We start from the raw sequence: 27,321 nt of genomic DNA, 5'->3' as shown, positions 1-27,321 counted from the left end.
CTTGACAGAGAAAACTGTCAAGATTTACAGATCAGTCTTTATTCAAGGTTTTTACTGAACTTGCTCCAACAATTAATTTTGAGCTATCTCTAGATATGGAACTCTGCAGCTTCTCTTTCCATTAAATTGAACCAGTCAGTACATTTTGTGGATATGCACTGAATAATCCCCTACTTGAATGGCAAAAGTTAAAATAAATACTATTAAAATGTGCTCTCCTACAAGCCTTCTATATTTTTTCATTAAAGGCCTGATTGTTAAAACTGATATTCATGTCCTTAGTAATTCAAGAAGATATTGCTCAAATATGCAAACAATTATGCCTATACTTCTCCTGCAAAAAAAAAGCTATGATAAAATAGAAAGTGATCCTTGATCAGGACACTATCACTTGAAGTCCTGTGACTATTTGAGAGAGGACAGATGTTTAGAAACATGGATTTCAGTCCTGATTTATATGTAAAAACTTACTAAATAGTAATCTGGAGTAACTAGACAGATTTTTTTTTTTTTGGTGTGGCTATGGATAATAAAAAATATCATACCAGATTGTTGCTTCTTTCATTTTTTAGAAAAAGATAAGATAATGACTGTGATTGTCATTTATAATTTCCATTAAGAGGTCCTAATAACATATTTCATGTTTTGATGATGGCTAAATAAAAAATAAAAAAAATAAAATTAATATTGTGGTTATATGAGAACATGTAACCATTTTACAGAATTACAGAATCACAGAATATGCCAAGTTGAAAGGGATCCACAAGGATCATTGAGTCCAACTCCCAGCCCCTCACAGGTTTATGCCCAATTTGTAATGCCTTTCTATTTTTCTTTTTGTAATTATGTTACTGATGTCACACATGCATTTTGAGTATTACATAACATTTCAAATGGGGTTTGGAGTCTCAAAATCAATGTACAGTCCTTTGCCCAGCCTGAACATGAAGACAAAAAAATGAGAATCAAGATTTCTGTAGTTCTTATAAGATAAAATATCTTCATTTATCTGGTTGACCACAGTATATCCTATAAGGAAGTTTTCGGTATAAACAATAAATATTTACATGCTTTGGGAAAAATAATCTCCAGCTCAGTTCTCCAGCTCTCTTTATTTCACTTGCATAATGAAAGGATGAATTCTACCCTGCCTGCCATCTCAGAGGAGAAAAAAAAAAAAAAAAAAGACCAAAAGCCTCTCTGAAGAACAGAGAAAAATATACTAAATGTTTTCCACCTCCTTTTCTATCTGTGTTTGCACAGCTGATGTATTAAGGCAACTCAACTGGAGATGTAAGCACAATAGGAAGCCACTCTAATAATTGTACCAGATGCTTAAAAGCTTCTTCTCAAAGTTTTGTTAAGAATTTTTTTTCCTTTCTCTGAGGAGAGAAAGGCTTGCTGTACTCTCAATAAGGAGCAGTGTCTTTTTACTTACTTAGGGAGGAAACGAATGCTTTAATCTTAGCTTTTGTTGCTATATGGCTGCTCTCTTTTATAGTAGAACCCAAAAACATAGTTTCAAGATCTCATGTGTAGGTAATTCTCTCCTTTAGCTGACACCAGAGGTAGACATCTCTGACAAAATACATTTTTATTTAATAGCAAACCAGGAGGAATAGGAGGTCCTTTTATGAATCTTTTTAGCTTTCATTCAAATAGATGATAAGAAAGCTTTTTAATTAAATTTTGATTTAAAATTATTGAACTCAGTTTGAGTCAACTTTCAGATTATAATTGTCAGCTACAGGATAAATAGACATGTCCTCATTGCCATTTTCAATGGCATACTATATGACAGTAGACTTATATATAGTTAGACTGCTGTTCTGTTTCTCAGGCTTTACATACCAAAAAGAAGGAATCTCAAAACAACCTGAGGTCTGAAAGAATACTGTTTTCTTAAACGTGATTAGACTCTGATACAACTCTTTAATGCCCACTGGATCACAGAATTTTCCTGTCCCTAACTTTCCCTCCATATAATCCTGATGGCAGCTTCCTTCTGATTAGTCCTTCTGTTCTTACAGTACACAGCCCCCACCAGTACACCTCATGCCACCCACTCATGCTGGTCATTGCCTGGACATAACTGAGGAACTAAGGACACATTTCTGCTTAACAGGGAAACTGAGCAATTCACCAAGGTAACTCTGTAAGAGCTGTCTTTGGAAAGTTCATGACATTTTGTCTTTCAAACCAAATATCTACTTTTTTTTTTTCTTTTGCTAGAAAGCTTAAACAAGCATGAAGAGATGCAAATACTTGTCTGTCTGATCTTTCTTCCTTTTTATATAACTTTGGTCTAACCGTGAACATCTTTAATATTTTAAACTTTTAAACCAGCACTGTGATCCATTTTTCCTTTTCTTTACTGATTTACTACGTTGTGAAAGCTCCAAGTTTCAACTGCTCTGTGACAGAGACCAGAAAAAAAATCATAAACCCATGGAAAATAAGGTGGGGATTGACTCCAAGGAACTACTTGTACCAGTGTTTTTCACCATTGTTATTTATTTCCACCAAAACCAAACACACTGATGCCAGTGGACTATTTAGAGTAAGATATTGTTTAATAAAGGGGATTGTGGTCTGCCTGCCTAAAAAGTACAGTACATGGAACAAGACCGAATCCACAAAGGACTGCATAAAGTTTAACTTTCACAGGCTAATGTTAACCCCATATCTGAGAAAGTGAGGTGGTGAAAAGCTGGAAAGAACATCCTAGTCTAGTGGGAAGGATATGATGGAAGGTTTTTTCTCACTGATATTAGAAAATTAATAAAGTGACTTAGGCTAATCTTTACCAAATAGGAACAGTGAAATAGTAAAAAAAAAATAATCAAACAAGAGGCTCTGTTTTTAGAAATCCTGAGCACCTAGGAGTACTTACTAGCCATATCTGTGATAGCCATTGAAAACTACTGGAGAGAATACTCAGGCACTTTAATTTAATGCTTTATATCATTAAAATGCAAGTACAATTCATTGGAGAAGTCTGGACTTTGCCAGCTTTTTAACAGTTCCCAGGAATGGTTTGGTTAACGCCATGGGTAAAGGACTGTTCCCAACAGGCAATTTAGGTCAGGCCACCCTGTTCTGGACAGCCTAGTCTCATAGCTGTGGGGGTGGGGGCTGCTCCATGCCATTGCCTTTAGTTCCAGAGAACAACCTTGGTACGTTTGATTTCTTAATATGTAGTCCAGCCAGCTGATGGGGAATTTTCCAGATGCCTAATAATTGAGAAAGTTCGATTTCCTCAAGTTGAATGTATGGATTTAGGGCCTAATTTTTAAAAACACATTTTTAGGACATATTTTTAAAAATACATTGGCCTGAATAACTGAATAAGTACAGGGCAAAGAGTCCTTCCTTAATGGAGGAGGAAACTTGATGGCTAGGACACATGCCAGATGCCAGCTGCCAGCTGGATCACTCCTGAGCACTGTACTGGCTTTCTCCTACTCTGGCTGCTCAGTAAATGCCCAGAAGTGCTCTTTCCATTGTCCATTTGTATATAATTTATGCACACAAAAAGACTAAGGTTATCATCAGCAAATAGTTCTGAGAAAAAGAGCAACACATTACTTGACTGGGTTTGCTTATACTTCTTTACTCTTTTTGTTACAGCACTGCATTTTCAAGCAGGTCATGTCTAAAAACTAGTTGATAAACTAACAGCTTTCAGGCTGCAAATATCCTCATGTTAGATGCTCAAAGGGTGAAAAAAAAAACACTGCACAGATTTCACTCCTTGAAGTACACAGCTTCTTTCAGCTTCAATGAACCGTGAAAATATCAAAGGGATAAATTGCAACTCAGTATTTTGATGTTCATCAGTCCTCAGATTGCTCTAGTAAGAAAAACAGCTGCATCAGTATTGTACAGCATTGCATTACACGCTGCTACTTTATTTTTTTTGGTTGGTATGACTGTCTCAAATTTTTAGTTCTGTTAAACAACATTGAATCTTCAGTGGTCCTTGAGAGGTGATGATCCTTCAAAAACTCGAAGTGGAAAATGTTTAGGGAAAGTGAAACCAGCCTATTTCCTATGAAAATGACACTTGAGTGTATTCTTCCTTTTGAACCTATTTATTATTTCAAGGTATTCTCAAAGAAGGAATGGAAAATTCAAATGACAATTATGTTCCTATAAATTTAATGAAAAACAAAATTCACTAACCCAAATATAAATAGGTACTTAATTTTATAATATATTGAATTGTCTTTCTTACTCAAATGTTCCATCTGTAAAAACCAACACTTTTAAGTATGTTTTATATAGAAAGTATTTCACAATTAATTTTTAGTGCTGAAATTATCTGAAGAATAATTATAAGCATTCTGTCTTTGCACCCAGGCCTTAATATACTCTGCCCCCAAACAATTCTCAGTTAATGTTTGTAGGCATTTAAATTGCTTTAACTTACTGATATTTATGTTTACAGGCTGGTGGCTAATATAATTTGTCAGCTTACAATAATAAGTTTCTTCTACTTGTTGATGTTAAATTATTTTGTTCAAATCCAATAATTATTTTTCCACATCTTAAATATCTTATAACCATGTTATTAACATGTCTAAAGAGATGGTGGAACTCTTCTGTACTTGTGATATTCTGAAAATTTTATCTTCTATTAAATCATTTTAAGTAGTAACTTTAAAGAAGATACAGAACATCTCAGAGTATTCCTAAACTGGTACAGTGAAGAGATTTCCCTCTTTATCTATATAGTGCATTTTTCAGCTTCAAACATCTAATTTTATCATTTAAATATTTTGGGATTCCTAACTTTTCATCAAAACCCACGGCTATTTTACAGACTGTCATGATGTGCTTCTTCCCCCCCCCCCCGATTTTATAAAATAAATATATTTAATATTATTTTCCATGTTTTTCTTGAGTAGCTGACAAATATAAAATATTTGATCCCCCAGGAGTACCTTTCTTCTAAATCTCATATTGATGTTCCCTTCTCATTTCCTTTGATTTGAGGATGATGTAATGAAGATGGCATTAATGATAGGGATGCCATGATAATCTTCCAATTTAATCTCGTCAAGCTTTCTCTGAAGTTGTTATGTGTAACTGTTCATCTGTTCCAGAGATACCTTCAGACTACTAAACCTAGCTTATTAAGTTTTTTGTTATCTCTTTCATTTCATAATTAATCAAGAGATTTACCAAAATAACATAAAATAACAGATTATGTTATTTTGCTGTTCCCAAGAAACCTGATTTCATCTTGTTTATTTTAAAAAATACTTCTGCCATATTAGCTTCCAGAAGAAGCTGTGTGCTTATAACATAATTAAGAAGCTTAATTCTTCTCTCAATTTTTCTGTAACTGTATTCTTTGAAATAAAAAGATGCCCATTTTCATTCTCCATCAGATCTTCTCCACTGCAGTGATAGTATCTTCCCCTATTCCTTTTGCCCCATTCCGTGTCCTTCAGATCAATATAGGCAGTGCTTCTATCATCAGCTCTTCACTGGTTTGGAGGTCTGAAAAAGAGAAGATTTAAAAGAAAGATAACAGCAGTCTACATAAGTAGGGTGGAGAGTGTGAGTAGAGATCAACTGCTGATTGTCTATTTGAAAAAAATTAGTAAGGGGTATCAGAAAAGGAAATACTTCTTCACACAATGTAGAAGTCCTGGCCATGTGGCACTGGAATATTAAAATGTCACAGGAGTTCAAAAAGTAATGAACAAATGTATTGAAGGAAATACAATGGGAACTGTTAAATACAAAGACTGTGCATACGTTTTGCAAGCTACAGGCTGCTGGGACTTGGGCAATTATTCTGTGATGTGTCACCATATGCTTGTCTTGTTCTTACCCCCCCCTCTGAGCATCTACTATTGGCAGATTTTGGGAGCAAGATCTGGAGGGAGTGGGACATTTTGTGTGACCTAGAGGCAAATCTAGCCCTAACCCAAGGCTGACCCTTGGCCTCTCATCTGCCAGAGATTCTGTTTCCAGACGTATGATCTACAAGGCATATCAGTTCTCAGTTATTCTTTCCAGCCTTTATGAAAACGCTGTTCGTTATCATTTCACTTGCCACACCATCCTTGTTAGTGTCAAGATCAGCCATAATGTTCCCACGGTTTTAAAATGCACAAGTCTATTTTATTAATATTATATGATATCCCTATCTTTATTGGAATTCCTCTAAACCACTATATTTTATAAGCAACTCAACTATTTTCCCATTCTTTATTGTGCCAAAGATTTGTTTTTGTTTTTTTTCACTCCCTTTCAGTGCTTTACAGATTTACAGTTAATTTCCCTTATTAGTATTCTGACAGGCACAAGTTAAGTGGCCACCAGCTGGCATCATAATTTTTCAAAGTATCTTTTGAACTTATAATTTTGAATATGTAAAGCACATCTGTAAATGCTACATATCTAATATAGAAAAGAAGTCAATATGAATAATGCAAGCTATGGATATTCCTTAAATATTAAATGCTTGGGAAGTAGAGGCTATTAGGCTAGAGTAATTACTGTCCATGTTTTTTAATTTTCAGTAATACTTGATTGCAACCCAGTCAGATTCCAGGAAGAAATATTATAGGACCAAACGCAAGACGATTATAGGCCGAGTGCAAGATGCTGCACCTGGGTCAAGACAACCCCTGGTATCAATACAGGCTGGTGGATGAACAGATGGAGAGAAGCCCTGCAGGAAGGACTTGGAGGTGCTGGTGGATGAGAGGCTCGACATGACCCAGCAATGTGCACTTGCAGCCAAGGAAGCCAACTGTATCCTGGGCTGCATCAAAAGCAGAGTGGCCAGCAGGGCAAGGGAGGTGATTCTGCCCCTCTACTCTGCTCTGGTGAGACCTTACCTGGAGCACTGCACTCAGCTCTATCCACAGGAAGGATATTGACCTGTTGGAGTAAGTCTGGGGGGGGCCACTAAGTTTATCAGAGAGATAGAGCACCTCTCCAATGAGGAGAGGTGGGGAGGATTGGTGGTGTTCAGCCTGGAGAAAAAGCGGCTCTGGGCAGCCTTCCAGCACCTGACAGGGGCCTACAAGAAAGATGGAGAAGGTCTTTTTAGAAGGGCATGTTGTGACAGGACAAGGGGGAATGGCTTTAAACTGGGAGAGGGAAGGTTTAGATTAGATATGAGGAAGAAATTCTTCACTGAGAGAGGTGGAAAGACACTGGAACAGGTTGCCCAGAAAAGTCGTGGATGCCTCATCCCTAGAAGTGTTCAAGGCAAGGTTAGATGGGGCTTGGAGCAACCTGGTCTAGTGGAAGGTGTCCCTGACCATGGCAAGGGGGTTGGAACTAGATGATCTTTAAGGTCCCTTCCAACCAAAACCATTCTAAGTTTCTATGTTACTTTATTGTCTAAAAAATCCCAGAAAAAAAAGCTATTTTCCAGCAGAGTCAGATAATGGCTAGGAAAGAGACTCTGACAGCTCAAGTCCCGGCTGTTCTCAGTATTCTTGATCTCTTGCTCTATCTCCTCTAGAGTTTACTGTTTGTTTGATTTATAAAATATGTGTGGAAATAGTGTTATGATTTTTGTGATAGTCCACCCATAAATAGAAATGAGGCAACATCTGTGGGAGAGAGACTCTAACTTATTAGATAACTGCTAGATCTGGGAAAAAGGCAGGCATAACAGACTTTTTTTCCAGAATATTCTTTTTCCCTACACACCTTTTCTCCTGTATCTGCATAATATAAAATCACCCATTAGTTGTCTGGTCATTTTTCTTTTACTAGCACATTGTTAATTGATCTACACAGTATTTTATTCATCTGTTGTACCTTTGTTGTTAGCATGTTTCTGTTTCACTTATTAATGATTTGTTTCTGTGATAATTTAAGATAACTTGTCCATTTTTAATCTTTGAGAACTTAAAAAAAATATTTCAGAAAGATAATTTTATCAATTAAAAAAAAAGAATTGATCCTGTGATCTCCTTCTTCATTTCTTATGAGGCTGCTCTGTGGGATTCCTGAGCTGGGTGGGGAGAAGGAAGAGAATTAGACAGAAAAGATACAAAAGATTGGTTTGTTTGCCTTAACTTTCAATTGCCATTTCAAAGGCCTGCAGGTTTCTCAGATAGATGCCCTTAGACACCACAAAAAGCTGAGGTATTCCTTAGGTTCAGCCAGCCCTATATTCCAAGACATATCCCATTCCCTGGGATATGCTAGACTGTCCCAAGGAATTTCAGATGACCCTCACCTAGAGTCTAAAATTATGGGAAAAGGGTGGGGGTCCGGTTGTTTGTTTGTTTGTCTGTTTTTAATCTACCATTTCCAATCGATTTGGTAAGCTGTGTAGCACAACTAGGCAAAGGGAGACAATGAAAGGAAATAATTGCAGTCATCCAGCCTTACTTTCCCAGGAACTGGGACAAGTCTAATAACTGCCACAAGTTATTTTATGGCTATGTTTAAACTCCAGTAATCTGTGTTCTGATTCATAGGATAGCAACTCTATTCCAGAAAATAATAATTCAAAAAAAAAAAAGTTTTGGAGCAATGTAGGAGCTTGATGACATCTGAGAATTTATTTCATTGGGATTTATGAATCCTGTTTTTAAAGCTGCTTCATGACTTTGAGCATATGAAAGCAGTTAAGGACATGCAGGTACATATCTGGCCCTTATGGTTCAGAGATGTTTAGTTTAGCCTTGCTTATTTTAAACATAGGAAGTTCTACTATTATGGTACTAACTGTTGTTGCAAAAGGCACTAACTATTATTTTACTCTAGATTAATTTAAAAAGAAATTATAATGACTCACTGGATCAATTATTCATACTTTGCTAAGTGATAACATGTTATTATACCAAGATATAAAATTGTATTTGCTCTTTAGCTTTGGACACAATGGTATTATTAAAAAATCAAATACTAATGTGTACTTTGGCACATTTTCAGCTTTTGTGCCTCCCTCTGATAAAATGCAATGCAAGAGCTTTCATCCAGCCTCTGTACAGACAAGAACACTGCTTCAGGGGAATGCCAGACAATGCAGTAGCTGTTCTGAGGTAGCCAGGGAAAACATACTTTCCCTTACAGTTAGCTGCTACATAACCTTGTTTTTATCCTCTTTTCTTTTTAAGTGTACCCCATTCTGCTCTCATTCAGGTGAATGAGAGCTTTTGCAGGAATTATGCTTTTGTTCCATAGAAATTTACAGGAAGGAAATGGTTCTTCATAAAGATTTCATTCCTGTGCATTTATGAATTTCCTATAGCAACAGCAACAACAATTTCACTACATATATCTGCAATCAAGAAATAACCTTAATCTCTCATTGCTGCCAACTACATGTGTTTATTTTTCTTAAAATTAAGAAAGACATTTAAGATCCTTCTATGGGCTTAATAAACTAACTCTGTGCTTTCCTAAAACACCAAATAACTTCTATTTATGTCTTTTTGCACCCATTGCCATCCTCTTGACAAGATAACTGGTGCTGCAGGGCTCCACATCAGATACTTTTTCTGCTTTCCTCTCATAACGGGAAATTGGTTGGTTTGTAACACTGCCTATGTGCTACTATGAGAGAAAAATAGATTTCACCTTGAAGTAAAAAGAAGATAGAATTGTGGCAGATTTTAGAGTCTGCGAGAGATATTGAATCATGAAGGGATTATTCAAAAATCACAAGCAATCATTACACGCACTTTTGTTTGCTTCATTTTGTGAAAACAGCAGAGTGATTTAAGATCTGCATCTTTTCACGGTTATTGTGGACATAAAAAAGTCACAGATTCGGAGGCAGATTCTCCAAATCTTGAAGTATGCATGACATTCAATACAGAGTCAACATATAGTTGTTTATTTTGCTGAAGAACCAAACTGGAGCACTTGCCTATGAATATTCCAGCTGTGATGTACATAGTGCACATATTTAAGACATATTCTAGTTAGCAGTGTCTGTTGGGATTGTGCTTGTGTCCTCAATATTGCCAGACTTCTGTACTGAAGATATGAAGAATGAAAGAAGCCTAGTCACAACACAGTGTTTTGCCTTAGTAATTTGTTTTTTTGCATCGGAAGTGGGTTTTTTTTTGATATAGGTATTTAATCTAAGTCTTTCAGATTTCAGAGCTCTTATAGCCTGGCTGTGAGATGATGATCACGTAAACCAATTCTAAAGGGCACTAAATATAATTACTTACCTTTAGTGGCAACAATACTAATAGTGAAATGAATTAGCAACTTGATCTATTGAATATATTAATTGAATATATATTGAATATATCCAGATTTGGATAGAAGTAGTATAAGAGAGTAGTATAAGAGAGTAGTATTAGCCTCTTCAACTTCAAAAATAAGGGATACCAGCACTGATTTCCTGAATACTGACTGCTTCACTATTATTCTCTCTGACTGCTTCACTATTATTCTAACGTATGAATCACTACACTTCTCAGTAATATAAGTCATGTATAATGTTTAGAAACATTATTAGTAACAAGTTACAGCCAAAATCCATACTGCTTTGTCCTTTGTTAAATCTGAACTTTGTACTCTGGCGATAAGAAGCCTTCTTAAATTAGTAGAGGTTAGTTCTGTGACAGATCTCTAAATTCCTATGATAAAAATATCTCCTCTTTAAGCAGTACATTTCTTTTTTTCAGGAAAAAAAAAGGAAAAAAAAGCCTGAAAAGCTGTCTTTTTTTTTCCCCTCTTAGCTCTGTTCTTACGGTGTATTGGGTCTGGCTGAGCTGGAGTTCATTTCCCCATAGTAGCCCTCACAGTGCTGTGCTTTGCATTGGCAGCCAGAAGGGTGTTGATAACACACCAGTGTTTTGGCTACTGCTGAGCACACCATCAGCACTGTAACATTCCTTCCTCAGTTGAGGGCAAGATCCTGGGAGGGGACCAAACTAGGCCAGCTGACCCAAACTAACCAAAGGGATATTCCATACCATATGATGTCAGCTCAGATATTTGAGATATTCAAAGCTAAGGCAAGGAGACAGGCATCATTGTCTCCAATGGCTGCCTGCTGAGAAACCGTCAGGTATACTGAAGCCCTGCTTCTCGGGAGTGGCCGACTGTCACTGCTCATGGGAAGTAGAGAATAAACCCTGCTATCTTTCGCTTTGCTTTTGCACGCACAAGCTTTCGCCTGGCTTCTGCTTTAATAAACTGCCTTATCCCAATCCACAAGTTGTTTTCCATCTTACTCTCTGCCCTGTCTGTCTGGGAAGGGGAGTGATAGAGCGGCTGGGTGGGCACCTGTCATTCAGCCAAGGTCAACCCACCACATATGGGCACCTGGTTCAGATGGAGTTAAGGGTCTTCCAGTTCATTCAAACATCTGGTGCTATAAATATTCATGCCTTGGTATGATTCCAATTTCTTTTGCATCCATTGGCTTCTTCTGCTAAAAAATATATGAAGAGTTTATATGAGAGGAGCTTTCCTCCATCTGAGTGCTTCCTCAGAGTTATGACTGTATCTCCAAAAACTTCTGAAGGAGTAAGAAAATTGAGGTTGTATAAAAGCATTACAACTAGACTGAGTCAGACCCACAAACATTTAGACCAGCATCCTCTCCCTGACACCAATGCACATATGATGACACATTCACCAGCAGAGAAGTCCTTCTAACAGCCAAGCAAGAGAACAGAGTTAATGTGGACTCCAGTTGAAACGGACTCTCCATCCTTGGAGATATTCAAAATTTGTCTGGGCAAGGCCTGAGTAACCCAACCTTACTGGGCCTGCTTTGAGCAGAGAGTTCTAAACTAGTTGCCCTCTGCATGTCTCATACAAGCTATGATTCTGTGCCTCTGACTGTTGTGTTTAGCATCCATGAATCTACTGCTGGTACCTGGGATCTTTTCAGTTATACAATGAGAATGTCAAAACACACATTTGGTATCTTTTTGAAGACACAGGGTATAGCTAGATGCCTATAGATGAGCTGGCCGCCCCAGCTCCTGTTAGAGTCTGTGGAAATCAAATCAATAAAGTTTGTAGTTGCACCAAGGTTTAAGAACCCAGGTTGCCCACAAACTAGGTTCTCCTTAAACTTATTACTAATTTGTTACATTTAAATTACAGCTTAGGTCACCCCTGCCAATTCGGTGCAATACAACTTGTGCAGTTTATGTGGGTGAAGAACTGGGAATTTACTGCTAGTCTAATTAAAGTCTTCATAGTCTAATCAAAGAATTGTGATTAAACTGGACACAATGATACCATCAATTATACTCCCAATTATCCAAACATTACAGCTCATCCCTGTAATGATATAGTGAAAATCAAAATACTCAAACTTTATAATAATTGTCCTTTTCTATGGTATTATGTTCACCCTTCCACTGTTGCTCTGGCAACAGAGAGATCATGTCCTAAGGTTGATGGCTTCTATCTAGGAGGGGAGGGTGTCATGGCAAATCATTCATGGTGTGATATGGGCAGCTTTTTACTTCTCTTTACTGAAAATATGATGTTGGTGTCAATGGTTTCCTCCTCCTTGCTCTTGGGTCTGCTTAGAGCCATTATTATGTACTTGCTAACACAGTTTGCTTGCTCCGTATTCATTGGTTCACAATTTCATATTATACCAAAATCTACTATATGTAGATAGATAGATACCTGGGTTTGGCTCTATTTCTTAGATCCAGTCAAACTCTCTCAAAGTATCAGCCAGCATCTTAGGCAATATGGTTTCTCCCATCTGTTGGTTTCTAAGTTTCCAAAGGTTCTTGCCTATTACTTTTAACCTGTTTCTCCTTGTCTGATGGCTTCTCTTCTTTCTGAGACTTAATACTGCCTGCAGATTTTACAGAGGTTTCCATGTTCAGTCCCCACCATCTTCTTATTATATTTGTCAGTGCAAACAGCCTAACAGCAGTATTGTCAGCACATGATCCAGCACTCCTGGAAGTTCCCACTGCAGAGTATTCCAAATGACAGAGAAATAAGCTCATTTAATTCTTACTCAGTGTACTTATAGACTTAGGGCTGGAACATGCCATGGTCCTGATTCTCAGTCAGTCATTCTTTTTTCTGATACACATCTGGTCTGTGTTTCTTTTTATTTCTGCTATGGCCACACTGCAGAACTTGAATGGTGGTTGATGCCCGCAAGGTTTTCACCTCCAAGAGAATATGGCTGTCATGTGAACAAAGTTCCAGAAGTACAGAAGACTTGTCTTCTATACCTAGAATTAAACCCTTAAATATTCTTTCCCTCTTTCATCTTTCCCCGTATTATGTGGTGAGCAAAATTAGCCCTTAAGTGTTTTTTTCCTCAACTTTCCAGATAGAAAGGGCTAATCAAACAAGATATCCTAATAAAATAATATAAAATGAGCTCCAACACTGAGATGAAGTACCTTCTGCTATTTTTCTGACAAATATACCCTTATTAAAGATATATTCCACCCACTCTCTGGGTCACTTATCATCTTCCTCATCTTGTGCACTTCCTTTTTATGTCTGAATTAATGTACGAACTCCTTGCTCATCCATGCAGGTCTCCTGCTGCCTTTGATTAATCTCTTATTTGCTGGGATGGAGCTTTCTTGAGCTTGAAGGAGATGATATTTGAATATCAACCAGCTCTCCTGGACCCTTCTTCTATGCAGGGTCATATCCTATGGGATTATTCCAAGAAGCTCTCTGAAGAAGTTGGAGTCTGAGTTCCTGAAATGCAGATTTGTAGTCCTGATTTTTGCCCTGCTTCCTCCTCTTTGGATACTCCTCCTCCTGTATTCTCTTTGATCATGTGACCCCAGTGGTCATATGGCGATTCAGCCAAGGCTGCTCCAACTTTCATATCCCTGACCAATTCTTCCTTGTTTGTAACTATCAAGTCCAGGAAAGAACATTTCCTTGTTGACTCCTCGAGGCCAAGACAGTTGGGCATGGAGAAGAGAGGCTGAGGGGGATCCCATCCATGTTGTGCTGGTTTAAAGGTAAAACGGCAGGAGAAATGAACCCAACTCAAAAGAGATTATAAGTCAGATTTACAATTTAATAAAAATAATACAATAAATGTAATTATATAGACAAACAATTGGCTTTAATCTACAAAACCCAGATTTATAGCCTGGCACCCTGGGGCATGAACAGAATGGTGTTCGTTGGCCCCCATGCGGAGCCCCACGTGGTCCCCCTGAGTCCAAAAGTAAAAGGAGAGGAAAAACCTGTTGGTGAGAGTGGTGGTCACAGTCTGGTCGAGAGTGGTGGTCTCAGTCTAGCTGAGAGTGGTGGTTTCAGTCCGGTCGAAGTTCTGGTTCTCCTCTGGATCCCACGAGTGGTACCAAAAGTCCCAAGACCTCAAGATTATATACCCTCAGGTTCGGGCAGGAATGCCCAGTACCTCCCCCAGGGCGAGGAGTTCCACAATGGGTGATTGTGAGTCGTGGGTGTGAGGACAGGAATATCCTCCTATCTCACAGGCCTCTTAACACCCAGCTTATAGCCGGGGGGTCAAGTGTGCTCTGGGCATCTGCTGCAAATGGTCTATTGTTAACAGTTTCTGGGAAATGACATAGAGAGTATAGAATACACAGTTTGGGTTACATCCACACAGTGATGAACTGGTCCCAGCTGTTCTAACTAGCACACATGTGTATAAACACTTGAACAGAGGGAATGAAGAAAAGGTGGTCAGACATTTTTCAGTGGTGCCCAGTGACAGGACCAGGAGCGTTTACCTTAGAATGAGATGAATTGCATCATGAAAGTGCCTGTTTTTCTCTACTCACTATAAAAATATCTGGATATCTGGATCTGATGCAGACACCTGTGACAGAGACATCTAAATTTAGGTGAGCTAACTGCTCTGTATTAGAATAAATCTAGGCAACACAGCTGACAAATATTTCAAGATAAGCGTTCCTCCTTTCATTTAGCTGAACTCACATCGCCACATGGAGGATCAAACCCTTAGTGAACTGATTGGTTTAGAGCACTTCTGTACATTCCCAGCTGCATTTAAGACACTTAAACGTAGCACTGCCCTTTTTGCCTCAAAACTGGCAGGAATGCTGAAATATCATGCCTGAAGTTACCTACACACAGCACACAATTGAACAAAAGCTGGCTTCAGAGGAAATCACCACTGAAGATTATTTCTCAAAATTTATTTTTCCTTTCTGCCACTGCAGCCCTGGGTCAGCTCAGATGTTGACGGACACTTCCACTCAGATTCACTGAAATAGGCATTTTTTCCAGAGAGCTACATGCTTTTGAAAACAAGAGTATGGAAAAGACTTGAGCAATTTTAATTACAGTTTTGACTATATGGTTGCACATTATTAGTTCCTGAGCTGTGTTTGGATAAAATTTAGGCAACTGCCTCTAGCTGAAATAGTACACTGTATTCTGACAGTGGGACACAACGTTGTGTGACTGCTAGCATGATGGACTAGTGAAAAAGAACATTTTTTTTTTCCATGTTTAACAAATTATCTGTTGAGGTAAATGGTCATATTCACATGCCACCTAAGCTTATATGGCTAGCTAATAGATAAAAACTACATACATCATAAATCCTCTAAAAGTCATTTGAACCAAAATACAGAATGCTTACTCAAGAGGAAACTTGAGACATGGGGCCTTAGAATTTAGGCTGAGTTAGCATTGCAGCTGGATAGGTCTGGCTGATGATACGGTGGTTAACAACATTTCTGTTATATTCTGCTCTATTTCTGTTTATATTTTGACTTATGTTCAAAGGAGACTAAGCTAGCATTACAAGGAGCCAGTGTAACAGCTCAATAGCACTGTAACCACTCTGTGTTTTTTAATGCAGTTGTATTACAAACACAGAATAAAAGAGTGGTTCCTAATAAAGGAGGTTTATAATTTATACAGAGTTTTATTTTATATAGAAGAAAATCAATTTTGGCATAAGGCCTGCTCAAGAACTCTATATATGGATAACATATACAATGATGAGGAGACTGAAAGTTATTTAGAACATAACCACTGTCAGTGCTGTGCAGGGCAGTGTCACAGCAGATCTAATTTGAATGATCAGCATAATTTTGATATTGAAAAGATAATTTTCATTTTATATCTTTTTCCAATAGATTTTTATATTGTGTTATAAGTGTTAGGAGAAATGCCAACACATTAGACTTTGTGACCTAGTGGTAACTTACCATGAATATATATTCTGCTTCCCTTTCTTCCTGTAGGACAGAAACCATGCATTGCAGTTAATACTTTAAAGCAATATTGGCACTGCAAGAGCATGGAGTTACTTGGTCTTTCCTCTTCTAATTCTATAAAAAAATGATTTTCAGAGAGTATCAAGGCCTTAACTGTTGAGATTTTTTTTGCGTACAACCAATTTAAAAACAACGTAGCTTTCAGATAAATGGATTAATGTATTGAATATCCATTTTCCTAAGGAATACATATTAAAACTGCTTTCTACCTAATCATACCTTAGTGATATTACAAAAATAACAAGTATCGCCAAGATCAGAATGGAAATGTCTTGTCCAAATAAGATTTCATAACACCATTGGATTTCTTCTTGCATCTGTATTGACTCTCAGTGCACTAAACCTACAGAAGTCTGTATTTACTACCATTTCCTCTATTTTTGCCCCCCAACATATCTCAAGGGTTTGGGGATTGTTTTCTTGTTCTTTGTTTTCTAACTGGAGGTATTTTCTCACATATTTCCCACATTCCTTCACAGTTTGGTGTATATTTACATTCTTTATTCTGTATTTCAACTTTACTGTCATTGGTTTTATTGACTCTGATTGACTTCTGCACATTCCACTCAACCCCACTTGTTAAACAGAAACTTGAAAGCCACATGGGGATTTTTTTGTTTGTTAAACACTGTACATTTACATAACAGCACATGTTGGCAACTGTCAAGATCAGGTGTTTAACATCAGATCTGTAGCTTAAAACTCACTGAAAAGACTAGGCCTTATAAATTTTAAAAAATTCTAGTTACTTCTCATCTTTTACATTTAGGGGTTTTTTAGGTAGTATCCACCATCAGTGTTCATTACACACAAATCTTTAAATTACTATATTATTTTACAAGTGATTTTAAAAACAATTGTTATAAACTCATAGTTTTTTAAGAGACAAATTAGTTTTAAAGAAAACAACTTCAAACTGGTACGCACTGATGTGTTTACTCCCGTGATTCGTCTGCTTTGAACTGACTTCTCTCAAAGTACACGTACCTCTCCGGAAAGGTGGGACTTTGCAGATCCTTCTTAGTCACTGTTAGACCTTCCTCTGTCACCTGGCAGCCTCTGCATTCATTCTTCATAACAAAACCCAGTTTGTGTCACATTATGTGGAAATACGACTTTTTAAGAAGAATCCACTCGGAGAGACAAGCACTCCCAAGACAAGACACTGCCCCAGTCTTTATTTATGGACTCTGTACCATTTCCTCTAGATTCACCGCTTACTCCACAAAATTGGCTAAGCAACCATCTTGCAGTGGCAGCTCGTTATGCTCTTTTTTTTTCTCCTGCAAAACCACTGAGCTATACTGAAGAAGCTACAACTGCTGCTAACGTGAGCATTGGCTCCCTGAATTTGTCTGAAACACAGCTATGGCTTTTTGGAAGATGATGTTACTTCACTTCTATGGTCTCCTGCATTAATCATGCTTGTGGTCAGCAAAGGTAATTAATCCAAGTTGTAACAGAGACAACAGAGACAAAGGGATCTATGCTACTAGCTTACAGTACAGCTGTTTTATGCACAGCTATGAGGAGCTTGTCAGAATATACCTGAACTAGTTCAAAACTGTCTCTGTGACTTAACAGGAAATAGCTGTGGCCGTATAGAGATCCATGCAGGCTGCAAAATCTGTCCTAGACCAAGGAAAATATTTGAGATGTTTCCCAACCTGAGCTCTGGGTTCCAGTAATGACATTTAGAGCTCATTCAGATACATCTGCATGGTGTTTGGACGTACCCAAAGGCCAGACTTGTAAGACTATACACATGTATATAGACACTGAACAAAGATGATGGCAATGTAATCGAAAATCTGTATTCAGATATGAAATCTTAAAAGTAGCCCAGTGTTCCTGTTAATGATGGCTCTGGCATTGCCTACATTGCCTAAAAAAAGGAGAAGAAAAGATGAAGAAAACCAAGCCAACCTCCTCCTGTTTCTTACTAAGAAATTCAGTTCCAGTGGTTTGTTTAAGCAAACTTCCTGCTTAAAGTAACTATCTAAGCCCATACAGAGATCACAAATTTTATGCAGTTCACGAAACCAAGAAGATGGAATTAAAACCAAATAGTTTAAGAAAGGAATTTGAAAACAGTGAGGAAAACAAATACAGTCAGTAAATTCACAGCCCGCTTTCAGGTCTGTCCATGAGTAAATTAGGTACGTTAATTTCACTAGATTTACACCAGGAAAAAAACTATTTATTTCCCACTGACATCATCTGTATCAGAGATTTAAAAACACATGCTAAAGATGTAAAAAAAAGCTACAAAACCCCAAATTTTACTTTTTTTCAGTTTTTGGATAGGAATGTACAGCTTTTAGTTTAAATTCTTTATACGGTACAGCAAGCAAAATATGACAGTAAGTGTAACATTTACTTAAAATAGTATAAAATTGTAGAATAGTATAAACATGCAGTATTGGTTTTATGTATGTTTATTAAGATAAAATTAACCTAGTTCTGAAATCTATCTACTCTATAAGTTCCATAAGAAACTTTAAAAATTGGAATAGGCTTATATAGGTGAATAAATGTAAAGATAAATACCTTGCTTTCTTATTTGCTGGCCACTGATTGAGTAATGAACGAAAAACAAGATTAAAATTGCTAACAGTCCTGCACTGCTTGCCTTTGTACAATTACGTTCAGACTTGTCTGAATTCAGATCCTATGCTTCAAGTCAACTTTTCACAGAACTGTGCTTGCAAGAACTGTTATTACCAAGATTCTTTTCTTGGCTCATTTTCATAGTGGAGCAAAATTTAAACTGTTGTAAACTTGCTGACTAACAGCAATTAAGTTTCTTTTTTTCCTAAAACAAATCTGAAGCAATACTTTCTTTTAAATGTAAATTTGAAACTATTTTGACTACATGCTATTTAGAGCACTATTACTGTTTCTTTAAATACAGTTCTTTGACAAAAAAACACTTTTCTGCAGGATCCAGAAAAGAGTGCTAACCATTACTGTCATTGTAGACCCTTAAGGTTTAAGAAGGTCAAACTGAAAAAGTAAATCTTAAAACTAGCATTAGTGTTTTAGTCAACAGGACTTGTTCATCTAAGTAATAAAGTCTGAAAAGTTCTGAAAGAAACATTTCTTACATTCGATATATATTCTGTACAAGAGAGTACGAGAGAGATATGGACTTACTGGAGAGAGTCCAACAATGGGCCACCAAGGTGATGAAGGGACTGGAGCATCTCTCCTGTGAGAAAAGGTCTCCAAGGTCTGGGACCCTTCAGCTCGGAGCAGAGAAGGCTCAGAGGGGATCTCATCAATGTATATAAATACCTGAAGGGAAAGTGCATAGAGTCAGGCTCTTCTCAGTGGTGCCCAGTGACACAACCAGGACAATGGGCCCACACAGAAACACAGGAGGCTCCCTCTGAACATCAGGAGACACTTTTTTTATTTTTTTTTACTGTGATGGTGACTGAGCACGGACTTCGGTTGCCCAGAGAGCTTCTAGAGTCTCCATCCTTGGAGATATTCGAAACCCCTCTGGTTATGGGTAGCCTGCTCTAAGTATCCCTGCTTGAGCAGAAGGGTTGGACCAGATGGCCTCCAGGGGTGCCTTTCAACATCACCCATTCTGTGATTCTGTGGTTCTTTGATTTGAAGGAGCCTTAGTGCTTGCCAATTACTTTGCATTATAGATTAATATTATGCCATAATCAAAACCTCTAGAAGCAGTTAAAATATACAGATAACACTATTTTGAAAATACAAAGATTTGAAAGAAATGCATGACCTTCCTCTTTTAGCCTTTTACCAGTACAATGACATAAGTTCCTATTCAATTACATAACTTTAAAAAAACCCGGAAATGTTCCAGAAAGAATAAGAACCAAAGAAGGACATATTTAAAGCCTAAATTAGTCACATGGCCTGTTTTGATATGTCCCATAAGTACACTGATAATATTCCCAAAGAAAAAGAAGTTGGGTCTCTGTATATAAGCTGTATCGCCCATCCAAAATTTGTCCCTAAGTATGAGACTCGCTCTCCACACACAACTTTAGTTTCTCTGCTAAATCTACCCCTGTCTCTACTGATTCTTTTACCAAGTACTATGGAATATTTTCTAATTTCCCTATTAAATACATTATGGTTCTTGCCCACTGTCCTTTCTTCCCTTAAAGGACAGGAATTGCACAAGTTCAGAACTGAAGGTTCTTAATAAATGCTTACTCAGTTGTATTCCAACATTTGCAGACTCAAATTCCATTTGGGAGCTATTAACTATAGCCCAAGTCAGAGTTTCTAGGACAGTGTATTCCACAGAACTGAGATACAACACTTAAAAACCCATGGAGATCAGGTGACAACTTGTTGGGCTGAGATGTCACATGTAACACTTCAGAAACAGTTTACTTTGGAGATATTTGTTGCTAACAATATAGAAGATGCTAGAAGTTAAACTGATTACACTGATTACATGAATGGTCCAATTTTCACGTCCCATGAAATCTGGCAATGTAATTAAGAGATTTTCTTCTATTTGGTAGCTGAAGCACACTGCAATACTCTGTACAAACTTTCTTAAACTCAAGATGACCCTTACTAATAACTGTTCCTTTTAAGACAGAATAATTAAACATAGAAACATTCGTTATGTATAGAAGTAAAGAGGCAAAAGGAGAAAATCCTGTTAGGAAAATAATAACATTAATCCATTTCTAACCTATATTTCTATGCCAAGTTTGTTTCCTAACTGCTAAGGCTTTTGATGTGCAACAGGAACATAGCAAATGCAACAAACAGGATAAGCCTGAAATTTTCAAACTTTTTTTTTTCATAGCTGTGGTAACTGCTGCATTAGCTAGATACAGGCTGCAAGCAAGGTTCCAGGCACACACACAGAGTCTCACGCTTCCACCTCCTCCTCTCTTATAATCCTATCCTCACTTCCACCCCCATCTAGAAACATAACTGCGAGCTCACTCTCCACTTCTCTGCCCTCCTACGCACACATATTGGGACTTCACTCCCTCAAGACCTCAGCCAGCTCATCAGTGATGACTGCCTGCACACCACCACTTTACCCTGCTGCTCAGGTCAGCCTCCACGCTGGCAAGCAGCCCACGTAAAGGTGATGACCTGGGCTGCAAGGTAAAGTTCTACATGCTGGTCATTAGTGAGAGCGAGAAGCCACTTTCATGAGAGTATTTGCCTTGAAGATCAGTTATGCTGCATCACAAACACTCCACTGCTGCCAAGAGCTGCATCTATGGCTATTTTGAAATTGTTGCCTACCACAGCTACACATCTGGCAACCTGGGAATCTAGAAATGAGTCAGCCTCCTCTAATGTACCTTTATGGGTGAAGGCATTTTTCACTGGTTTTATTCCAGGAGGCCATAAGCCCTTCTCAGCACCCCCGAGAGAACCGCGGGGAGCGGAGCGTCGCGGAGGAGGAGGAAGAGGCAGAAAAGGAGCAGAGGCAGAAAGAGGACACGTACCGACGCCCCAGCCCTGGGGAGAGCGAACACGGCTGTCACTCCGCCGGGCCGGGCCGGGCCGGGCCGGGCGGGGGGCGGTGCCTGTGCCGGCTCCGCCGCCGCGGGGGCGGGCCGGGGGCGGGCACAGCGGGGCACGGCCGGGGCGGCGGCGGCGCCGGGCGAGCGGCCGGGGGAGGGAAGGAAAGAAGGACCGAGTGACGGGGGGCCGGGTCGGAGGAGCTGTGGCCGCGCCGGACCAGGATGGATCACCACCAGCCCGCCAGCCGCTACCAAGTGGTGAGTGCGGAGTCCCCGGGGAGGCCCCGGTTCTCGCCTCCCGCCGCCCCCTCGGGCCGGCGCGGCGGGCGCGGTGCGGCCGGGGCGCCCTTTCGTCCCGGCCCCCGGTTCGCGACTCCCATGCTCAGGGGTCTGGCAGGGATCCCCGGCGTTCCTCCAGCGCCCGACCGGGACCGAGCGCGGCCCCGTCCCGCGGCGGGGTCTGACAGCCGGGCCTTGCTTGGCCGTGGGCGCTGCCCCCGCCCGCCCCCCCGGCAGCCGGAGGGGGCGGCTGCCCGGCCTGCTCGGCAAACCGCCTTTGCCCGCCCCCCCTCCCCTCCCGCGGCTCTCCGCGGTGCTCGGTCCCGGCCCGGGGGCGGCGGGGTTTCCCGAGCGCCTCCCTCACCGGGGAGGGGGTGGTGGCTCCCGGGAGAGCGGCCGGAGCAGGACGGCGATGCGCGCTGGGCTGGTGCGGAGCGGCTGGGGAAGGGCAGCGTTAGTTGTCTCTGGTTAGTACGTGCCGGGGAGCGAGGCTCTGAAACCCTGTGGTTTCTAATAGCCCGTTGCTGCTTGGCGTAGGGTAGAGTGTAAGGCCTGGATAAAGGTTGGATGGAGGGAGCTGTAAAATGCAGGAGACTGACCTTCAGCCGAGCTCTGTGTCTGTGTGCGTATGCACATATACGAGCACACTGCCTTAGGAACAGTCTTCAGTGCTTTGCAGTTCACTGAGACCAGTTTGAATGCCCCTTCGTTCGTTCCTGAATTTCACTCCAGAAATAATCATTTAGGATGTAAAGATTTTCCTCCCACCCGAATTGACTGCCCTGCTTGTTTCTTGCAGTAATTAGTTTAATGTCAATTATACTCAAAGTATATAAGCTTTTTTGATTATTGGGTGGAAAAATGACTTAGGTGCGGTCAGTGTTCTCAAAAGCTTCAATTTTATCCTTTAATTCCTTGTACTTGATGGCTTTGCTGTCGATCTAAAGGTATGGAAGTCTGAAATCTTTGCTGCTGTCTGTAATTCAAATTTCTATTGCAACCTTCTAGCTAAATCCTGATTTATTTATCTTGGGGTGTTCGTGTTTTACAGCTTGAGCAGTGAAAAGAATGTCCACAAAAGTAAATCACATTTACTTCTGTGCATGTGTAAATACTTGTATTCAGATTCTTCCTAGGTTAAGATTTAAGAAAAAATACTGGCAGTACCCTCTATTATATTTGGAATATTTATTTGGATAGTCTTACAGCATTGGAAATTTCTCTGTGCTTTTGAGCACTTATATACAGAGATTGTCATGTATCTGATGTGCACACCAAGCACCCCGTGACTTTTCATGAGTGATGTGTGCCTTAAGATTGCCTCTTGGTTGCCAGCTGCTTTACGGGTCAGTGCTTTCTAGCACACTTCTTTTCCTGCACCATGCTTCCGTAACTTGAAATCAGTAGGAATTCTAAGTCATTCCTTCTTCTCTGCAACGGAGAACGAAAATGCTGGCATAGCATTTTCACAAGAGCCTACTGACACTATCTTCCCTGAGGCCTGCGTATGTTTTAGTAAGTAACCTGGGTATGTTTTTAAAGGCCTTAAAAGCATATGGTATTAAACTTCAGGCAGATAAAAGTGAAACCTTAATTAAGTTCCTCAGGGGAGTTAACAAAAACATGGTAAGGTGAAATGAAGAAATAATATGCCTCTGTAATACTTCTATGGTAGGTTTGTTAGGAACTTCCAGTGATGGTGATGGTGTCCAACTCTGGGTAAACGTGCTTTGATGTGGCCTTCCAGAAGTTCTTATCTTAACGTTTGACTGCATGAGTTGGCCTCCCCAGTTCACTGTGTATATTAAACTGTGTGGTCAATTTGTGGCATGAATTTTATTATGGAAATGTTCTCTGAAGCCTTCACAATTAAAGCATGTGAAGTTTTGTCAAATTTTTTGTAAATCAGTCTGAGGTACTCCAGAGTTTTAAACCTTCCTACTTACTGTCCCATAGGAAAGAGTATGTTGTTTTATTTGCTTGGTTATATCTGACTGCTAGAGATTGAGATTTTTGTTATGTTAATTATTTGCTGTTTTGGGTCAGGGAATGGAAGGAACAAGGCAAGTGCAGATATACTTAATTAGCATCTGATTATTCAAGCATGTGATCTTAAGTGTTGTGGTGTATTTGCTTACCTAATGGCTGTAATAGGTACTAAGCAATAGATCATTTCAGATTTTGTGGTTGTGTCCTAGTTGTTAAGGACAAAATATAGAAGAAAACAATGATTTAATGTAACTAATACCACATTTTATGAATGTTTTATGAATTTAGTTTTATGACTATCCAGCTCCCTAGTGCTAAGCTTGTGGAATCTGGCCTGTTCTCCTGTGGTCCCTGAATGTCATTTTTTTTTTTCTTTTTCCTCCCAAGAGAAATAATAAACACCTTTTTTTTGGTTCTCTTTGTAGCCATTCTGCCTTTACTTCTAACTGGTCTGCTTGGTTCTATTCAGGGCAAATTCTCATCTAAATAGAAAGAATTGCAGATGTATATTATTATGGAAAGAATTACTGACTTAGATTTCTGTGCCTGGCAGTGACAGTAGCACTTCACAGAAGGTGAAGGAGCTATCTTTCTGTTTGTGGTTTCTTCAAGTAACTTAAAGACTTAAAGACTGGCATGCAATTTAGTGTTGAGCTTTAGCACTAAAAGCTAGTTTTATGACTTCTTACGAAACAGAAAATGTCTGATCATAAAGCTAACCCTCTTTTTTTTTTTTTTTTTAAACTCTATCGGAAATAGCTCTGAAGCTTCATTCTTACATCTTGTTTTTCCTTGTGTGTCTGCATTTTATTTACAGAGCAGTGTAAAAATGTTCAAACCAGGCAGCTGTTAAAAGCTGGTACTTGGAATTGGAGCAAAGTAAGTGTTGTGAGCCAAGAGCAGGCAGTACGTCAGCATTACGTAACTATTCGCCGCGGGCGGGTGTGATTTGTATTGCTTTCTGCCCCTCCTTTTTTGTCCTCTCTTCATAGGACGAAAAGACAACTAATTGACGGGTAAGAATTTGTAATGCTTCCCTGCAGGAATGTGACATTAGAAGTAAATTAGCCAACGTTTGTCTTGCTTTACTTCCTTTTCTTTTGTCCTTAGACAGTTGCATGACTGCAATCCTGTTGGTAAACGCTGGTAAATATTTTGCATTCGACATTCCTTGCAGGTATAGTCAGTCCAGCTGTGTCATTTCCTTATTGTTGTATTTTTCTGTTTCTTCTCATATTCTGCTTTTTGTTGCATAAGGCATCAACTTTAGGAAAATTATAATAAAAATTCTTCAGTGGACAATCTCCTGATTGTTTTTACCTTCTGGCTCTTTGTCATCCAACCTTAATTTGTCCATTACTGTCTTGTTTGAAGTGTCTGCTCCTAGTCCACTCTGTTTGCCAAAAAAGTGATTGGAATGTGCTTTTTGAATCTATATTGAAACAAAGAAAAAGAAATGCAACTGTTTTTTCCAACGCATAAAAACTGGGTGAGCAACTGAGCATTAAAGCTCAAGATTGCCTTTTTTACTGTGAAATGTGGTTTTCCAGATAACTGAGTCATGAGGGAAGACTACACATGCATACAAATGATTTAGGCACAGAAGTCATATTGAAGGCTGCAGGACTTATATGCTGTGCTGCTCAAGAATTATAACAAATTCTTCACTCCCCACAGTCTTTCTTGATTAAAATTTTGGGCAACCAATTTGGGGTCAGGTAGTCATGAGTCTTTGACTTAGGGTTTTGTCAGAGCTAGATAGGTGAGTGCTAAAATGGGTAGGTAACAAACCAGTTTGGATGGAGTCAAAGGCAGGATGTCAGTTTAGCTGCTGCTGAAGTTGCCATACTGCTGTAGCACTTGGACCTGGTGGGGTTTGTAAGTGATGTGTGAGGCAAGACTGAGATGACAGCCTGCTGTTGTACAGCACTATACAGGGATAAAGAAATTGTGATTTTTTTTTTTTTTTAAAGGCATGTCAATCTTGTATGAATGTAAGTTGTGTGTGCTTTTTAGAAACAGGGTTAAGAGGTGCAAATTTGTACTGTAAACACTTTATAGCAAAACAGAAACTCAGATAAGGTTTTATTTTCTGTATCTGTTAACTCCGTTGTTGTGGACACTTTACTCTCACAAAGTTATCTGGTTAAAAACCTTTATCAAAGTCAAGTTGTCTTTGTAGCTCTCATGAAAGTCAACCTACACAGGAAATGTGAACAAAGAAAAATCTCTTCCTCCTTCCTTTCTTTTCAGAGGACTTAGCCTAATAGTGATTGGCAAATAAACTCACAAATATAGTTTATTCTATGCCTTTTATATAAGACCACTAGCTTATATCTAGCATATTTTCTGTAGTATTTATTGTCTTAGGAAAACTCGTACGTCATTGGTGTTACTGAACAGATCAAGCTAGCTTACGTTAGGGAATTCTGTTGCTTTACACAGATATGAGATGATGTAACTGGTAGATAAAAATACTGCATCTAGAGGACTAAGTTTATAGTACTGAAAAATACTGAGTAAAGATGCATTAACTGATAAACGTTACTGTAGCCTGCTTGTGACAGTTGCACTGATATTTTTAGTGAACCTTGGTCATTGAAGATACAATTTTTTGTGGCACTGACTATTTGCATATGAAACACCTAGCATAGACTTTTAATAGTTTAGAAAAGCAACTGAGGATCTCTTGTAATGAAGTAAATGATGCTTTCAAGACAATGGTTTGCCCATGCTGCTTAGTTGCTTTTCTGGACTGTAAGAATAGACATTTTAAATTCTGAATTTATTTTTGTAACACTTTTATCTGTAACAAATTTGTCTATTAAACAGTAGTTTTATTCTTGAAGGAATACCTTTAATATTTTCACAAACATTTTAATATGTTTACAAATACAGTAGTGGTGCAGTTAATACTTAATGGAATACATTTTAAATTTTTTTCACTTTTTTAGTTGTTTTTAATACATTTTATACAAACAAGGAAATAAACCTCAAGTCTCTGTGTACTGGACAGGTACAATCCTTTCTCTCTATTCTTGTTTGTTAATTTAAAGCAGGGTGGTTTAACTTTGTGCATTGCCATCACTGATTTTTGAATTTCTTTTGGAGGGCCACACGTGAAACATCCAGCTCTGCAGCTGATTCATGGGAATAACACTGGCTTACTGGTACATCAGGAATATCAGCTGTTGCAATAGCTTTCTGTTTTTTTATATGAGCAGAGGTTGTAGGATGTGGGCAGTTTACCTTTTTTTTTGGTGTGAGCACACAAGGACATAAGCTATGTTGCACACAAACTGGTTTAGTTATAGAGAACACCAGTTTTACCATACTGAACAACAACAGAAAAAAAAAGAGTGCATAGAACC

The 27,321-nt window shown here is 38.9% G+C and overlaps 1 protein-coding gene and 1 long non-coding RNA gene across 5 annotated transcripts in view; one reads left to right on the top strand and one right to left on the bottom strand.

Annotated features, from left to right (window-relative positions):
- Positions 1-4,200: 4,200 nt before the first annotated feature.
- Positions 4,201-19,489, bottom strand: LOC116782220. Of its 2 annotated transcripts, XR_004355172.1 has the most exons (4): positions 19,353-19,489; positions 17,184-17,266; positions 16,128-16,157; positions 4,201-5,508 (listed from the first exon to the last, which is right to left on the bottom strand). It is a non-coding gene; the product is annotated as an uncharacterized LOC116782220 (long non-coding RNA). The 2 variants fall into 2 exon arrangements; XR_004355171.1 differs by lacking the exon at positions 17,184-17,266.
- Positions 19,490-21,783: 2,294 nt separating this feature from the next.
- The window catches only part of NDFIP2 (Nedd4 family interacting protein 2), a 45,883-nt gene continuing 40,345 nt past the window's right edge, over positions 21,784-27,321 (top strand). For 2 of the 3 annotated variants that reach the window (XM_032678582.1, XM_032678581.1), the window contains exon 1: positions 21,797-21,940. In XM_032678582.1, coding sequence (XP_032534473.1) covers positions 21,905-21,940 — 36 coding nt within the window. In that variant the 5' untranslated portion in view covers positions 21,797-21,904. Of the gene's footprint in view, positions 21,941-27,321 lie in introns of all 3 variants that reach the window. The other variant, XM_032678583.1, reaches the window with a different exon arrangement.

The sequence above is a fragment of the Chiroxiphia lanceolata genome, chromosome 2, assembly GCF_009829145.1.
Source record: "Chiroxiphia lanceolata isolate bChiLan1 chromosome 2, bChiLan1.pri, whole genome shotgun sequence".
Lineage (NCBI taxonomy): Eukaryota > Metazoa > Chordata > Aves > Passeriformes > Pipridae > Chiroxiphia > Chiroxiphia lanceolata.
The sequence above is the reverse complement of the archived record's forward strand: the minus strand, read 5'-3'. Positions and strand labels throughout refer to the sequence as shown.